Below are 19,212 nucleotides of genomic sequence, written 5' to 3'. Positions count from 1 at the left end.
AATCAGTGGGAGAAGAGAGAACACACATGCAAGCAGACCCACACGACACACACACAAACTGACACAAATGCACACATATTGTGGGAGGCCTTTTTTCTCTGTAGTGAGGAGTTTTAAAGCACATCTACTTGCAGCTGCAATGGCATTCATTAAGATCTTGGCCTGGTGTGTATGTGAGTGATGAAGAGACCGTTATGGGGATGACCAGCAGTTTGTGAGGAGCTGATGTCACAGCCCACCCAGTCAAAGGCTTCTTATCAAGGCCACGTACTGTACTGTTCTCTGTCCCCCTCCTTCTCTTCCATGGTTCCTTCCCTCAGTTGTTCACCGCAGTGGGAGCTGGCACGAGACTCTGTCTCCTGGGGATTACTTCACCATCTCTCTCTTCTTGTCGTCTTTCTTTCCTCCCACTGAGCCTTATTCTAAGTCCCTTCCTTCCTCCCTGATCCTCCTCTTCTTGGTTCATCGCCACAATGCTTCCTCCACACAAACAAACCGCAGACACAGAGATGACCTCAGCTGCAAAAGGTCTAGATCAGACTGTCCCAAGCTCACTCTCAGAAAGTTTGCTGTTTTAGTATACATTATTAGCTTTGCCCCTCTGTTCAGTGAGGATTACAGTGGTTGCAAAGGTTTCATAAACTGTCCATAATGACAGGACTGATGGATATTAGATATTTAGCACAGGTTAAAAGAACATTGTAAGCATATTTATGGTAGGGGAATCTATTGATTTGAACTGATTTAGGTTGCCACCAATCCACCCACCCCTGCTCCATCTCTCTGTCTCTCTTCCCCTCCCTTCTCTTCTCTTTGTGAGTCTTAATATTATTTGCCAAATCCGCTCCTCATGCTCATCCTATCGTCCGACATCGACAATGCAGACACTCAGCGTTGCTTCCTGCAGGCATTTCATTAAAGCACTAATAACACATTGGTAATTAGGTGACAAAGAGGCCTTTCTTATTGTACTGATCAGCTGCTGAGACGTAGTCCTCTGAGGCAGACAGAAGGAGGTTGTGTGTGTGTGTGTGTGTGTGTGTGTGTGTGTGTGTGTGTGTGTGTGTGTGTGTGTGTGTGTGTGTGTGTGTGTGTGTGTGTGTGTGTGTGTGTGTGTGTGTGTGTGTGTGTGTGTGTGTGTGTTCGTTCTGAGTCTATCCCATTGTTACTAAAAAACAATTTGGATGTAGGTCTAGTTGAATGCTGGTACTGTTGTTCTTGAGCTCTTATTCTTTACATTATGAACTAAAGCATACAGATGTGATTATCTTCCAGCCTATGTACAAGACTGGATATTATATTGTTTAGAATTTATATTATTCTTTTAGCAGTGACAGTATATTCACACAGAAAACTCACATTTTCCCTACTTATTCTCCTTTTCTGATTCCCCATTAGTCTTTCTTCTATTCTATATCGGATGGCTTTTGAGCCACCTGAGGCACAGAACAAATAACATAGTGCAAATGAAATTTCCTGTGAAGCTTATTGATGTCATTAAACACTAGCATACTGAGGCCTGGAATCATTTTAGTCTTCATCAGAGCAGCTGACATTTTACTGAATTAGCTGTTGGGGGTTTGTGGGGTGAGATGGGGTTGTTGCAGCTCCTCTAGTCCCCCCCCCCCCCCCCCCCCCCGCCTTCACAGGGTCAAATGGTGAAATCGATCATTTCATTTGGTCCGTCTGCTGGCCTTTGATTGGCTGTCATAAGGGTAATATGTGTCTGATATGTAATGCCATTCTTGTTGGTCTTTAAGCCGTAGATGAAGTTAGTATTGAGTTTATTTTGGACATAAGATAGCATAGTCTTATGGTATTAAGATTATCATGAGAATTATTGTTTGACTTAAAGGCAAAAATCATTCTTTAGTGTTAAAGTTGCACTTGGCATTGCCTTTTCAAAAGTGTACCAAGTTTGTAACATGCAATTTAGGGATATGCGTAGTTTCATTGTCCTGTGGTTGACATTTCTAAGCATAGTCTAAAGAATATGTTTTATTTTGTGAGTGCCAAAAGTTGCAAAAACTACGCAGATCATGATCTAAAACATTCCTATTAGTTTTTTTCAGTTTTTGATTCTGATCCACAACATTCTTGCACTGGACATTGCAGTGGGAAGGGGAGAGATTTTTTTCACTTCTTTAAAGATCTGTTCTACATACTACACAGAGTAATATTACTGTTGATTAGCTTTGAAGAACATTTGCATCTTGTTAATGTCAATTTTTACAGTTTTACATTTAAAAAAAATTGTGACTAGCCAGAAATGACCAGCCTCTTTTATATTTAACATGTACAAATCTTGTGACTGTTACTATTAAAGCTCACTGCAGTCCCTCTCTTTGCATGCAATAATGACATTTGAGCATCATCCCACTCTGTGCTGGGAGACATGACAGTCTCTGGTTGATCCTTGTTTGTGTTTGGGGTCAGTCAGTTGAGCGTGACTGGAGTTCGGATACGCTTTGTAGCTGTGGCGCCACCACTGGCCTTTGGTTTCCTGATTTAGTAGGGCTGATGCTTCAAAAGCTAACCAAAGTGAGACTTCACAGCATAAATAACAGCGTGTTGCTCAGCTGTCCCTGTGGTCCATCCACCGAACATGATATCATTGTGACATGTACAGGACACAGGGTTTGTCATAGCATGTGTTGAGGAAGAATCAGAACAGCTTACTGCCTACTGTGTGCCCTGTCATCTGTTATCGCTCTTAACTCGTGCGTCTCTCTCTCTCTCTCTCTCTCTCTCTAATACCTGATCAAAAATTGAAATCTGTTGCGCAAAGTGCTTCTCTCTCTTCTCAGCTGAGCAGGATGTTGGAAGAAGAAAAGAAGGAAAGAAAAAAAATAAGGAAAATGGGAAAGAACGTTGTTAATGTCACTGAACCATGAAAGGCTTGGCCCTGGGTTGGAATGACTTGGTATACAAGGTTCTTTAGTGCTGTGGCTGCGGGGATAAACATAACTTACATCAGCCCTTCGCTTGTACAGGAGATTTCCTCTCCTGGCACTTACAACCTCAACACTCTCACTGCACTGTGATTCACACACACACACACTTACACACACACACACACACACACACACACACACACACACACACACACACACACACACACCGCACATAGCACGATCCAGAGCCTTTCAAGTAGCTCATGTGCACTCACATGCACACACACTTACCAGAGGGCAAATGAGGGTTTTGAGTAGTATTTTTTATTCTGTTTGTAAGCATGACAGTGGATGCTATTACTTGTTCACACATGCACACAGAGTTTAGTTGGCTTTTGTTGGATGGATTTGTATCAGCAGCAATATAAAAATACTAATTGCATTACACTGTATTATCATTGTAATGTCTTACTATGTGTGTGTTCTGTGTCTTTTTCTTTCCTCTCCAGATCATCACTCAGTATGTTTATGAGCTGTTGGAGAAAAAGTGCAACATGACTAAAGCAATCCTGCCAGTAAGTACCCATCGTGAATAGAGGCATTTTCCTCTTTGATTTATGCCCTTGAAGATTAAAGAGAGTATTAAATATGAAAATTGACGTAAATGCTTAGGCTTTAGAGTCTGATAATGATATTGAGTGTCCTGTGTTTAAGAAAAAAAAAAGAAAGAAAAGGGGATTGTGAGGAGTCAGCTCCCCCAATTCTCTATCAGTCTTTGTCTTTCTTTTTCTATCTCACTCAGTTCCTCTCTTACTCCCTGTCTTTCTTTCTCCCCTCCTCTGCCCACATCCTTTGTACAAAAGTGTCTCCTCAACAAATTAACTGTATTGTGACGTGTCATTTCAAAGGCACAGAGGCGCAGCATGTTGATGCTTAATCTGTTTTGCATTCAATTGCGCTGAAGGGGACTTTCTACTCCGCCATCGTGGAGTTATTCTTTGCCCAGCTCATCCAGGCTCAGAGCACACACTTGATCCCTTTTATTTGTTGTTGGAAGCATGTTTCTCTCTCTTTGCCCCCCTTTACCTCTCCATCCCTGCTCTTTTTTCTGTTTATAAAAGTAGTGATCATTTTTCAGACCGCGTTTATGGGGATGTTAGGCAGCGCTGGTGTTTAGAAGCATGCCAGAGTTAGCTCCAGCACTAACAGTGTCCATAAATCACCTAGCCAGAGTCAGCGCCTTTCATTAGCCCCCATACACTTTTACTGGTTTATCTGCCTGGCCTATTTATCTCATTATTCCTCTGGAAAATTGCTCTGTTAGGCTTTTCTGCTGCCCACCCGCTTGCATGTATTTGGTTTGTGTGTGTGTGTTTGTGTGTTAGTGGTGGGTCCGTCCACCTGCGTGGCATTGAACTTGTGACCGCAGATTTTAAGAAGATTAACCACAGCCAAGTATAGGGAGAGGGAATGAGGGAGCACAAGAGAATAAAGGGTAAGATTTTCTCCCCCACTTGGTTCTCTTTGTCTGTTTGGATTAAGTTCTTGCAGCTGCCACCCATGGCTTTTATGGACAGTGTTTGTCTCCTTAGAGATTCTTCCAGGCATACTTGGGAGGGATGCAAAGAAGCATGGGATGTGAATGGAGCGCATGCACACACACAAATACTTATTCACTTGCTTAGCCTCTTTCTGTTGCTGTTTTAATGACACAATGACTGTTTTCTGATTATTGATGGTTGGTGTGCTGATATTAATCCAAAAAAGAGGAGTCAGTTTCTCCACCACTCATTCATTATAGAAGTAAATTACTATCATAGTTTCCATAGATAATATGATTTTTTTTATCTCATAAAGTCACAAAGTAAACATTTTTATTAGTGACAAATGATAATCTATGTTTCCTGAATGTTTAGGTGGATGCTGCAGAAGATGAACCCACCAGTTTTATCTACCTGAGCCCAGATGCCTTGTCCAACCCATCCAAGCTGCTGGTGCTGATCCAAGGTAGTGGTGTGGTGCGTGCCGGTCAGTGGGCCCGTAGACTAATCATCAATCAGGACCTGGACTCAGGGACGCAGATTCCTTTCATTAACAGAGCAATGGAGGTAGGGGAAACAACAAAAGCAGTTCAAGCTATTTTGTTGGACATGGAACTGCTTTTCTGATCTTTGATCCAAGATATTATGTTGTCTTGATTTACTGTCTGCTTTATATGCATATTGTCTGTTTCTTTTCTTATTTTTCCACTTTGGGAAAGTAGAAACTAAGAGATTTAATATGTCTGGTTTCGTGAGTCCCCGAATGAAAAAGTCACCACCACAGCCACCATGGTTAGCCTAATGGGATATTGGTGTGACAAGTGTGACAACACGCACAGTTTATTTGGAGGGCAGGCTTATGTATTTGGGGCTGTGGAAGCAGTTGTGGCACACTTGGAAGCACAGAGTGTCATGGTGTTTTGTTTTTCATGTATTTTACTTTGGCTTTGAATGTGATTGCGGGTAAATGTTGCTACTGTGTGCTTTAATACCTTCGACTCTACTTCACTGGATTGACTCAGTTCAGTTTAACTTCATTGTGCGATTTACACAAGTGTAGAGTGAAAAGAAAATTTTGCCCTGGGGTCACAAGAGAAATTATATGATGCTGAACAATTTCAGCATTCTACAGCATCGTATAATCACAGATGAAAAAAATAAGAAGCTAACATTCATTCACAGGTGCAAACATAAACTCATGCTCTCAAATGATACTATTAGTAAACAGTCCTCAACCCAGAATGAAAGCTTATATTGTCTTGTTAGTGAAATGAAGCATGTTCCTCAGCATGGTCATTATTATACAAGAAAACACTTATGCGTTCTTATGAGACATGATTCTTGTGTACCCTTATGCATTCACGAGTGACTGAGCTGAGAGAGAAGGAGATAATGTAATGTAAAATATTGATTAGTTTTTCTTTCCGTACCATATGATCACCAACAATTGTATATATCTTTGTCTCAGCAAGCAAAAGGTGGCTCTGCCTGTCTTGTTATTTTCATCCCCATCTCTGTACTCATTTGTCAGCCTGGCCACGACTACCTATGTAATTTCATTGGCCTGCTGTTCAAATTGACTTATGGGAGATTCTCCTCTCCCTCTCCCCCTCATTCCTTCACTTTGTCCATGTGAATACCATGAAGGCTTTACCTAATGTGTATAGTCCTTTTGTGTACAAAAATGGGAGAGGTCCATGTGTGCTAACTGATGATTCAGGTACCCTAAAACTGTCTTATACAGTTACCCTGGCCGGTCTTCCAGTTGGAGAAGGCAGGGCTGTGCTGTAGAGAGCCAAAGTGACAGCTAGATATAGAGAACATGGTGTATGTGGTGCGAGTGTTGCTCATTCATCATAGTAAACAAGAAATCGTGTTCTTGCACCCTGACAAATCATCATCCAGGCATGTACCACACACATAGGCCTTGTAGTCAGTGTGTGCACTGCAAAGACAGTCACACATATTTACAGTCAATTTATGCTGTCTGCATCTATTATGAACATTTTTGTGGTTTATTATGTCATACCATGAAATTTGTCTTGATGTCTGTTAAAGCACATAAACAGGAGTTACAAGTAATATACCATCTGAAAAATGTGGAGTTTTTGCTGATTTTTGTCTCAATCTAAATAATTACCTAACGGATAGGGACTACTAATTTCAAATTTCTGTTCTCCCTGCTCCGTTTTTATTGTGGAGTGTATATTATGTTGCTTTAAATTGTAGCTTATATTTCATGTCATTTTTTTTGTGTAGAAATGTATAGTCAAGACAATGAAAAAAACAAACATGAATTTGCTTTTTTCCCTCCCAACTGAGAGAGAAACTCAGTGGTCAACATTATAAAACTGTGAAAATTTAAAATTTGAATCACAAGCTTAAATTTATTTACCAATTTGCAATTAAATCCATATTTCTATAGGCATAGTTATTTTGATTATACTATTTATCATTTGACATGTAATTGCATGATGCTGTTTTCCTCCTTTCCTCATTTTCACTCAAATATCTCATCTGGTTAACTCCTGTACCAGTACAAGCTACTAATGCAGCACTCTGACAGACGAATCCCATCTTACTCTTTAAAGATATGGGCTTTCATCGGTTACACAGCACAAAGACAAACATAGTATTATGTGAGTATTGCATTATTTTTTGTTTTAATTTATGTCTGAAGTCCTTTCCTGATTGGTCAGCCAAGTGGCTATCTGATTCCCAGCACGTTGTTGTGGGAAGGGAGGTGTAGCAGAAATGGTGATGACTAGGTGAGATCTGAAACTTGACAAGGAGCCTTTCTCTGTTCACGGACAAAAGAAACAACTATCTTTGCCACTAAATGTGTTGACCGCATAAATCTAGCCATGTCTCTTTTCTTTATTACATTTATTTGTGTCCACATTTTGAGTGCGTAGTCTCTCCACCTACCCATATGATCTACAGCTAAACACAATGCAGCGGATCTCCAATCAATCATTTGTCATGTACTATAAACTTATTTAGAAATTGTTCATTGGAGCAGTCTGACTCCGTGTGGCTGCGTAAGAGCAACTCTGGTGCCATAACTACTCAATATTTTAGATTTACCGACCTTGTCAAGTGTGGTTTTGGGTCAGATTCTGACATTTTTGGCATACTTTTTAATTACGTTTAAATTAGGCTCCGTTTTCCCCAGAATGTTTTGTGGCAACAGTCTGTTGCCTTGAGTGCAGCTCATGCGATGTTACTCACGGGAAACTGATTGGAGGTTCAAAGAGTGCAGAAAAGGGTCACCTGAAGAGGAAATATGTGGAAGCTGTGTCTTTGCCAAATGCATAAATATATGCACACAGATACACACACACACAGACAAAGCCATTAATTTGACTCAGTACTACAGTAATGTGTGCGCGCAGGCAATGCACAAGTATAAACACATGCACCGTAGTGTGTATTAGCTTGCACCTGCACCACTCTGAAATTCTTAGCCATGTTCCTTGGAAGCTGGAGTCAGCCTTTCCTCTCTTCCGATGGGATCACCGCTGCCAATCACGCGATTGTATGAAAAATAGCTGATTGCACTATAGTTAATCAGGCCTTTCACATAACACACATACGTGCACACACAAACAGTCACGTTCTCGGTGAAAGGGCAGGCTTTCTCTGACACACCATTTACACCATGTACATCACCTGTCTCTCCCTCTCATATCCAGCCTATTTCTATGTCATGGTGCTATATTATGATGACACCTTAATAAGCTGGCAAAATGTGTATGTTAAAGACAAGCCTGAAGTATGTACACACACACACACACACACACACACACACACACACACACACACACACACACACACACAGAGACAGACAGGAACGCATCACATCAGGCAGAGGGTATGTTAGCAGCATGTGGCATAGTGCATACCTTATCGCTGGCTTTAGGGAAATTTTCGTGCTGTGTGTGCGGGTCTCATGTATGTTGTCTTTATGTGCATGTGTGTGTGTGCACATGGAAGCGGTGCTATTCCCATAGCCTAGAGGTAAAATGACAGGTGAGAGGAGGTTTCTCCAGAAACAACCTGAGAGTGGTGGAAAGAGGTAGAAAAGCGGAAAAGTGGGGGTGTTAGGGGTGCAGAGCGGTAGATGGGTTGTGATTGGTTGGAAGAGGACAGAAGAAAAAAGGAGGAGAGGAGTATAGAAAGGATTGATGCAGCAAGAGAGAAATGAGAGGAGGACGAGGGAGTGACTGCAAATGGGGTGGGACTGGCAGAGGAGAGAAGGGAGTATAGAGAGAGAGAGAGAGAGAGTAGGCAGAAGGCAGTCGTCTGACAGCTCCACTACTGGGAGAGGGCCTCTTAATGACAGCTTATTCCTTCATGATTTCAATTCCTGACAGTCGACAGGTCTGCTTGTTGCATCATGGCAGCTGTATCATTACCTTCTGGCCCTGTCAATGCTCTGCATCCTGAGACTGAGATGGTGGAGGTGGAGGGTGTGTGCCATGGGGTTTAGAAGGCATTTGGGGAAGGGGGATTGGAGAGGGAGAGTGCAGACTGTGAGGTTACAGTCAGAATAATTGAGGAAGGTGTGAATGTTGAATATTGAAAGGTTGGATCATTAGTTATAGTACCTGTTGGAGTTAACAGGACTTTTACCTCACTTAGGTTTGTGTCCACACTGAAAGACGAAACATGAATGCTGTTGTGAGACCCTAACTCTTCTGTATTGCATTGCTGTGGTACAGCAAACTTTTTGTCCTTTTGCTTTCGTCACTTCTTAACTTCTTTCCCAACTTTTCCTTCAGTTGGCACCTCTTGGTTTTGTAGGCGACACTAGCTATCAGCTACTTTTGGAAAAATTCTCATCTGGGTAAAACCTAATTTCCTTTTCAATATTTTTAATTGCTCTAGTTATATTTATCAGCCATAGAGTTTCAGTTGTTAGTCCTTTCAGATTATCAGATGTCTTCAGCATTATAAAATAGTTTGATTTGGACGATTTTTTACATGTGAGTTAATAAAAGCACATAAAGTCTCTAAACAGTCACATTTGTAACTACTCACATACATACATACACACAAACCACAAACATTTCCTGTCTTGAAGAGTGACTTTTAATTTGGAAGTTGCTAATGCAAAAACACAATCTATAGCTGCTGTCACCCCCTTTTTCTCCATCTCACTCTAGCATGCTCACTAACTCTCTTGATAGTGAGTCAGGCTAGACACTGGAGACTCACTGGAAAGAAAGAGGGGGTGTGGTGTTTTCAAAAGTGTGTCAAAAGCCTAGGGGTTTGTATCTGCCCAGAATTTCAATGGGAGACTGAAAGGGGGCAGCGAGGCAGACAAACTCAAACACAGAAACCCTCTTCTAATTTCTGTCATGCCCCCCCACCCTTTTTCTTTTTTTGCTCGATGATGTCTTCTTCAACATCGGCTGCACACTCTATCATCTGTCTGCATTGTGTCATGGCCTTGTGTGCTATGAGGATATCCCTCTGTCTCTCTGCTCCCTCTCTGTCCTCCCGATCACTGTTCTTCCTCCTCCTTTCTCATTAGTTCATCTAATTCCCCCAGAGCTGTGAGTTAACCTGTTTGTATGTGTGTGTGTAGGCCAATGATAACATTGTATGTACAGTGTGTGCACAGCCTATCTCGGGGCATCAGGTGGCTACCGAGACCAGACAGGTATCATTCTATCCAGCTACTCAGCTTTAGCCAGAGGACACTTTGTGTGTGTGTGTGTGTGTGTGTGTGTGTGTGTGTGTGTGTGTGTGTGTGTGTGTGTGTGTGTGTGTGTGTGTGTGTGTGTGTGCGTGCGTGCGTGCGTGCGTGCGTGCGTGCGTGCGTGCGTGCGTGCGTGCGTGCGTGCGTGCGTGCGTGCGTGCGCGCGCGCGCGTGCATGCATATGTGTGTGTCTGTGTAAGGGTCAGAAGATGCTCTACCTTCCCATGGCCTTGTAATAGTATCCCTGCAAGCAACACACACACACACACAAGCATACACACACGCATACACACACCTCCAGGTGGGAAGGTCCCAGTGCATCCCGCAGCTCAGATCAATGCACTTGACACCTTCAAAGGCGGGTGTGGGGCCTGGACTTGCTCTGGGGTTAAACCTCTTTTAAATAGCCTCCCGCGGGAAGGCAGCTGTCAATAACCCACCATAATTACCGGGGCCAGGCCCGCCAAGGGCTCGGCTGCACGGGCCAAATTAAAAATTGATCAGAGGGAGAGAAAACATTATTTTGTGGTGGTATTCCCTGTCCTAACAGCACTGCTGCTGCCGTATGTGCAATTTCATCAACTGACGTCCGAGCTAGATATCTAGAGACCTATTTATCTATCTATCTGCCCCCCCCTTCGTCCAGATGAACAATGGAGTGGTGTCCCTGTTGTAAAAAAATTATTTGCATATTAAGTGTCTTTCAGTGTGCATTTATGTGTGTGTGTTTGTGTGTATATATATATATATATGTATGCAGTACCTGAGTGTGCTTGTGCATACTGCATGAGCATGCAGCTGATTGTTATGTGCTCCAGGTAATCGTACATCATCCCCTATCTATGTAGTGTGTGCACACCTTGTAGCAGTATATTGATTGTGGTCTCATTGAGTTTCTCTTGGCAGGGAGCCTGTATTTGTTAGTCAGAGAATGATATGAAGAAGATATGTTCATCCTCAGGCTTCCTCTAGGAAAACACACAGGCCGTTGTTTCACAAGACACTGATGAATGAGAATGTCACTTTACAGTGGGTTTGAAGTACACTCACTATAGGAAAAGATATTACATGGTTTTTAACATTGTTTTTGTAAGTCACTGGTGCAGGTCATATTCTTTGATGGGGATTATAATGTAAAAAAATCTTAATATGACTTTTCTTTTGGGAGGTCCTACGATTACCATAATTACCAGTGATTTGTGCTCAATTCAGATCTGCTGGATACATAATTTGCAAAAGCATGTTAGCACGCATTGTGACATTTAACTTTGTGGCCAAAAGCAGGGATTAAAGAAAAAACTGCTAATTGTGTGGTGTTAATAAGTGTTGATTGGCCTCTATAAACATGGGACAAGTTGATTTTAACACCTTGAGAGATAGTAAATTAACTGTGGTAATTTTATAGTGCAGAGATCACTTATTTTTCAAAAAAGTACCTCCAAATTTACACACACACCACATGCAAATTGCATTAGAGGATTCCTCCTCTAAATGTAATCCGATTTTAATAGTGTGACTTCAAACATAGCACTTAAATCTATTTTTTTTCTAGGTGCTGCAGAATCCCAGGGTGCCATAAAAACTGGCCAGGGATGTGGCAAGATTTGTCTCCAATTTTTGTGGCTTCCTTTTAAAAACATTTTATCACACTTTTGTCACACTAGGTAGACCTAAAAGAAATGCTGATAATAGATATTTACTTTTACACTCTTAGCTTGAAGGCATGCATTAGAATGTGTTGCCATGGTTTTAAAAAGTTAAACTACTGCTGTAGATCCCAAAACTGAACAAGTATACATGTATAGAAGTAGAATAGAAAACCACATAGCTTGAATGGTGCAGTACATGCGCACTCACAGAGATGCTTATGTCGCCATGCTGCTTGGGGAATGAGGAGATGGAAAGAACAAGAGGATGAAACAGAAAAGAGAACGAGAGAGGAAGAGGATATCTAATTTCGAGGCGCTATTTGGGAATGTACATTCATTAGCCCACGTGTGATAATTGACTTTATTTTTAATTTTTTTTTTTACTCTTGAAATTAACAAATTATATCATCAAAAACGCTTTGCCTCTTTGTGTATGTGCATGACTGGGAGTGTGTATGTCTGTGTGTGTGAGGTGGGTAGTAGGTCATTTGCAGCTGCAGGCTGTGTATGTGTGTCCCAGTGGGAAGGTCTTGTTTAGTCTCTCTTCCAGAGGGCTCCAGGCAGTGTGTGGTGATACCTCTTCACTCTCTCACTGGGAACACTCTTCTACGGCCAATATACCCACACACTCACACACACGCGCACACATGCACACACGCACACACAGGAAGACATACACACAGGAAAACCCTCCACAGTCTTTTGCACAAGTCATCAACCTGTGCAGCAGCATGTTCACCACCTGACAGCTGTAATGTAACAGCTTTTCCTTCTTTTTTAGATACAGGTGTGTGTATCTGCCTTATGTGTTTGCATCAATTAATATTACATCAGACACACACACACACACACACACACGTAAAGGATCTTTCATCTCCTTGTAAATTTTACATGTATTCTCCATCGCAGCAGGTTTGCAGAGGTTAAAAGTGCTTAGCTGTGGACTTTCGAGGAGGAAATTGAGTTTTGTGAGGAGCTAGCGTTGGGCAGATAGGTGACCCTTGGTGAATTTTCACCACAGACACTCAGAAATATACACACGCACACACACTTGCTCACACACATATAATCAGACACTGAGAATCTGTTAGGGTCATAGTTGAAACCTGCTGTAAGCTCTCTACTGCCAGTGTCACGCTCCTGGACTGTGTGCGCCACACTTTGATCGATGAGAGGAAACTTAGTGTTTAAATAGGGGTTACCAAGGTTCTAGGGGTACGTTAGGGCGAGAGGCAAAAAAAACCTCAGCATCTTTCTGTTAATAGTTAATGCCGATGCTGTGGTTAGAAATAAAGTAGATACTCGAGGCAGGTGGTTTTCCTGTGGACAGTACAGTTTTGGAGAATTGTTTGGTTTTTTTTTAGATAAAACAGAATGCTCTACAGATATCACTATCAGTTTTACAATTATTTGTCCCACTGGATTGTTTGTCAAATACAAATGATTAGTGGTATTCCATACATTTATTTGTAACTGCCGTTTATCTTTGTTTACCAATAGATGTTTGTGCCTTGTAGCTGTCTGCTTTCTTCTGTCTCGGTATGTGACCAGACATTGAAGATGGAATCTTTATTTGAAGGCTTATCTGTCTTTTGAGACTGATATTATCCTGCATTCTCTGTGGATGTGAAATGTACATTTCAGTACATCAGATCATAGCAGTGATGGTGGTGTCTGAGTGTTTCAAGATATGTGTGCTTTTGTGTCTGTGCTAAAGAAAGGGAGACAGACAATGAGGAGAGATGGCATCGGTGATCAGATTTGTCTGCAGCTCTTTTGTCTTCTGCAGCTCAGTGGGTCAGTGGATAACTGATTTTGTCTGTATATCTGTGTGCCCTGTACAATAGGAATCAGCATGCTTCTTCGATTGAACTTTGGCATAAAATGCATGAAATCCTTGTGAATAAGCAAAGTTGTATGTAGTTATTCAAACCACTTCTGGACTTCTGAGATACATTTTGTCTTGTGTAAAAATACAATGTATTTCTAGTCCACTGATACAAGCACAACAGACAGATGACAGAAAAGAAGCACACACATATGCAAGTGACAGAAGCAGACTGCTTTCGTTGTAGCTTACTTTTCAAAAATGCATTGTCAGCTTATTCAAGGATGACGAACAAACCAGATGAGGTATTTACTGTCACTTTTCACATAAATATTGTCGAAGGAAGTAATGTGTGTGACAGTCTGCAAGGAAAGGGTTCAGTGAAAGATAAAATCTCAGTATTAATACTAAAGTAGCATGTCAAAGTCAGATGTGAATATGATTCAGTTATTTCACATTTATCCAGATATTGAATGTAAGACTCAAAGTTCCTTTTAAACCTCCTGCTTTGTGTAATGCCAAAAAATGCTGACATTGGGATCTGAATGCCCTGCTTCACAACAGCCGATTTGTTCTAATTTGTCCATTATTTTTCAGTGTAACTTGTCGTCCGTTTCATCTGAGTCAACACCAACCTGTCTATTTGGTCTGGCTCCCCTCCCCTTTTTCTAATATTATGATGCTTGTGATAGGTGTTATTATCCCCCCGTATGCTGACAGTATATCCCTTAACCCTCTTAGGAGCACACTATGCCACGCTTGGCTGACTTGTTTGCACTAATGTCAAGTTTTGCCGGTTAGCAGGCGGTTACCATATGCTACTGTGCTGCTGTCGCCCCCGATGTCAGTCAAACGAATGTCAGCCTAAGCTCACAACACAGTACACCACGCCACACACTCAGAAACACAGTGACAGAACACATACACAGTCTGTAAGACATGCATGCACCCATACTGTAGGAAAGAAAAATGCAGACACACTGGAGTAGGAACAAAATAAACATACTCTGTTTTGGGATGCAATGATAGGACTGTAAAGCTTGTCTCCAGGAAGTCATGTTACTCTTCATCAGGTGACTGAAGGATGCAGCAGCATCTGCAGTGGTCCTTTAAATGATTATACTTGCCTGCAAAAGATAGATCCATATATATTTCAAAGTTTAATTTTGATAGTTAATATTCTAGAATTGTAGTATATTGGTTATTTTGTTCCAAACTTGAAAAAATGCATAGTAAATACTTCTTAGTGTGTGCATGACATGATATGTTGTGTTGACTCGTAGCCAACTATGTTTGCAGCAACTCGCGCCTCCTGCTGCAGGGCATCGATTTCCAGTCTGTGTCCCCAGTGGAGGGTACTGGTCTGTCATCATTTGTTTCCTCTTTTCACCAAGGCAGATTTAGGCCCATTTTGGATCCTGTGCCTAATCTTGAGCCACTTCTCGGCTTTTCATTACCTCAAGAAGCAGTTCTTGGCCATGAAAACAGGAAAACATAGCTTGGGAATGTCATGGAGACTATCACTTTTTGACCAGCATTTAAAAATAAAACATAACTGAGCTGGTCTACTTAAGCCAGAAAAGAAAAAGAAAAAATTGCTGCATTAGGAAAGGAAATCAAAACCAGTATGTATCATCATGATTAATCTGATTCAAATTTTTAAAACAGTTAATGCATCTGCAGCACATATACAGTCTATAATGATAATGACTTAAAATAAACGTCTCTGGCAACGAATTTCGTGCAGTTTGTCCAAGCAGACTTGCCGTCGCGCATGCACAAATGGGCAGTTGATCCAGTAGTGGCAGAACCAAGCAGCTCCATGTGGAAGACGGTGAACTGAAGGGCCCGGCCGATTTCTAGCCCTTTTCAATATAATCATTATTGGCCGGAATTTTTCTGATTAAACACCGACATATTCATAATTTCTCATAAAACAGTAAATGCTGTTAAGTGTCGGAGTCGTTTCTTTTCACCGAAGCACTTCCAGCTTCAAGTACCAACACAAAGCATGCGTTAGTCGAGGATTCTGACATGAATCTTTAAAAATGTTTAACGCCTTAAGTGCACATACGGTATACTCTTTTCTTTCTTGAGAGTGTTTGCTCATGCAAAATGAAACGCCAATAATTTAGAAGAAAAATGAATGATATTTAATTGTGATTAATCGAAATTAATCCACAGCAACCCTGTGATTAATGTGATTGAAATTTTAATCATTTGACAGCACTACTTTTAAATATGGGCATTTATAAATGGCAATGCAATCACCAGCACAAAAGACACTGTTCATGAATGTGAATGGAGGTTGCGACAGTATTTATAAACATACAACTCTTAACCCGTCCAATTCTTATATTCAGCTACACTTCATGGTCCTAATATTAAGCACATTTGATTTTAGTACTTGTATTACTTTCTGTTCAGAACTTAATGAACACTGTTGTCCAGTAGGACCAGAGACAGCTGCTTGTTTTCGATGGTGGACAGTAGCCTGGATAAAATACATCTTCTTTGCACAAATATACTCTTCTGCTGCCATGGTACTAAAGTTGTGTAGAAAATTTAACTGTAAGGACTTACCTAAACTGACATCTGCTGTAACTGAAATGTTGCATAAGACCACAGTTTTTAAGGAATCTAGGAGCTTTCCAGAATAATTGTTTGCTGCTCTCAACTTGACATTTCACAACTTCACTATCCATAAATTGACAATCTTCAGTATCTTTTCTGATGAGGTTTACTTGAAAACAGGACATACATGTGACTGTAGGTGTGTGTGTGTGTGTGTGTAGTTACGATATATTGTGTCCTTCACATACCTGATGAAAGTGTACCTCCCCTGTCCTCCTGCCTCTCTTCCTCTCCTCTGCATCCATCTTAAGATGTTGGTGGCTGCTTTCTCATGTTAACAGAGTTGTTGTGTTTTGCTCAGTGTTCAGAAGGGGAACGTGGCCCTGCAGCTCTCTGTTCATATTGACCTTGTTCAAACTCACCCTTCCCTATCCCTCCTGAATTTTTTTCCTTCCTCTTTCTTCTTTCCGCTCTTGCTAAGGTTCCTGTTTCCTGTTCATCCCTCAGCCACAGGCAGCCGCCTCTGTGGCTGTTTTATCGAAACTGCAGAAAAGTAGCCTTTGGAGTCAGTCTCTTTGGCCTTTGACAGATCAGGATGGCAGTGTGTGACCATGGAGGATTGGGCTGTTTCTGCATTCTGCTTGGTGTTTCTGTGTCGTTTTCAGTCTCTGCCTCCTCTTGCTGCCTCTCTCTTTCTCCGTGTTCCTTGCTCTGTGTCTAAATTAAACTTAAGTTAAACTGCTGAGCGCCAGCGACGATGGGCGGTGATAAGGAAGTAACATTACAGTAACAGTAACATGACATGGTTCTGTACAACCCCAGGGAATGACGAGAGAGAGAGGCACCATAATCCATTTTAATTTCACTGATATCATTGTACTGTGAGAGAGAAAAAGCAAGAGAGTGAGGCAGTGGTTGGCAGAGTGAGAGAAAGGAGAGGGAGAGAAGTGAGATGTCTCAGGCCAGAGACTGTACTCTCGCTGACTGCAATGTCTTGTGGTGACCTAGTTGCAACCTCTTTGAAGTCCACAGACTGATCTCGCTCTATAGGCTGCAGAGAAGATCTGCTGCATACAGCTTTATTAGACTGGGATGGAAAAAAAACGAGAGGTGAATCAAATTGTTGAAATCTTGAGCATTTGTTGACATATAGAAATATATCAATTTGCTTTTAGAACATGTATGTGTGATTGCATTTTTGAATATATTTTTATCTCTGACTGTGCCATTGTAAGCTCTGTGCTGCGCGTGTGCATATATTTGTATGTCTCAGATATTCCTTTTGGAACGTGTAGCTGTAATGTCAGGCCAAACGCAGCCTTTATCCTTTAGCCCACCACATTAGGAGACAGTGGTGCATTGTCAGGAGAGCTGACCTAGAATAGTCCAATCACTCTACATTCAGCCCCCTGTCTGCCCTCTCCTGTGATCACCACGCTGCCAGTGCCGCAGTCTATACTGTGTGTGTATGTATGTGTGTGCATGTGACCCAGTTCAGTCACTGGTGTTGCCAGGCTTGCCCCTGGTGAGGGCATGGATGTTAGGGCACAAAACCCTCAGATGTGTGTGTTCTGCTCAAGCACAGCTGTGGATGTCTTATGTCATCTGGCTCTGTGGAAATGTCGCAAAACAAATGATAATTCAGTAACTCTATTTTCACATTCTACTACTGGATTATTGATTTAAAAACACAATATTATCTGACTGTCCCTGCTGTCTCTGAAGTATATTTACCTTACATTTAAAACATTTTTATTTTTGGCCTTTTTAATGATAGTGACGGGAATGCAGTGAAGCAGAGAGAGGAGGCAACATGCAGCAAATCGCCTACATTGAAAGTGAAGCTACTGCTTTAGCCCCTATATATGGGATGCTAGCTCATCCAGGTGAGCTATCAGGGTGCTCCTAATTAAGTTTTTGTACACTACTGACTATATCCATTAACCACATGTCTTAAAAGGGATAGACAGAACAAATACACACAGGTTTGTGTTAATATGCCAATGAAAGAGCGGGATTTCATGGACACACACTCAGACACTATACGACATGGCCGCTCAGTGAACTCTCTCAATTATCTAGAGCCTTTCTCCTGCACCCCTCCGTCCCTCCATCCCTGCATCTTCCCACCTGCTCCCTGTTGAGAGCCTCTGTGTGCAGACATACTCTGCTGGGGGCATGCTTAACCTTTTTCCTGCTGCACAACACAAGGAGACGGAGACACACATGCTCGTCTTCAAGTTGGGCTTCAATTAAAAAATCCACTTCACTTTTTTCCCCTTCCTTTCTCCTTTGCTTCTTTCTTTCATTCCCTTCCTTTGCCTTCTTTTTGAAGTTAGCCTGGGGCCTCACAGAGCCTCATCAACCCTTTGCCTTGGCTAGATTGCATACAGGTACCCTCTGTGGCTATTTCAAATGACTTAATTAGCTTCCGAGTGCAGCGGGTTGGTAGAAGCCTCCTCTCTCACCCCATTCCTCCCTCTCTATGACTCTTTCTCTCTGTCTTCAGAGAGAGAGAAAATGATTGAGCCCATGTGACACATTTAGTGCCTTGCCGTGTGGTTTCACTTTCTAGGTCATGCTCTGGCTGTGAAGCTGACTGCCTATTACCTTGTAGAATAAGACGACACATACTGGTGCATGCATCCATGCACACACACTCCCCCATGCATGCACAAACATACACGCCTCATTTAATATTGAGTTTGATTGTCACTCTGCAATCTTTAGGCCGTATTCACCCACCATCATGTGTAATTGATCTAATTTTCAGTTGTGCAGCTTTTATAAACCTTGCCGCCAAATGGCAAGTGAGCGAGACAAGTGAAAATTTGGTTGCTATTTGCTTAGCTAGTTTGGCATATGTTCGTTTGTTTTGCAGGTTCTGACACAATCCAACACTGTTTTGTTGTGTTGAGTCCCCAGGCATGAATTCCCATACACACCAGTGATCAAGGTGTGTTTCAGCTTAGATAGTTGCTGTGCCTGTGTTTTTGTCAGTGACAACAACGTCAAGGGC

At 41.8% G+C, this 19,212-nt stretch overlaps 1 protein-coding gene across 2 annotated transcripts in view; it reads left to right on the top strand.

Moving 5' to 3' along the window:
- Nucleotides 1-19,212, top strand: part of fam172a (family with sequence similarity 172 member A) — a 158,812-nt gene that overhangs the window by 19,317 nt on the left and 120,283 nt on the right. For both annotated transcript variants that reach the window (XM_051950422.1, XM_022192641.2), the window contains exons 5-6: nucleotides 3,404-3,469; nucleotides 4,811-5,002. In XM_051950422.1, the coding sequence (XP_051806382.1) occupies nucleotides 3,404-3,469; nucleotides 4,811-5,002 (258 nt within the window). The remainder of the gene's footprint in view (nucleotides 1-3,403; nucleotides 3,470-4,810; nucleotides 5,003-19,212) is intronic.

The sequence above is a fragment of the Acanthochromis polyacanthus genome, chromosome 7 (genome assembly GCF_021347895.1).
Source record: "Acanthochromis polyacanthus isolate Apoly-LR-REF ecotype Palm Island chromosome 7, KAUST_Apoly_ChrSc, whole genome shotgun sequence".
NCBI classification, from domain to species: Eukaryota; Metazoa; Chordata; class Actinopteri; family Pomacentridae; genus Acanthochromis; species Acanthochromis polyacanthus.
The sequence above is the reverse complement of the archived record's forward strand: the minus strand, read 5'-3'. Positions and strand labels throughout refer to the sequence as shown.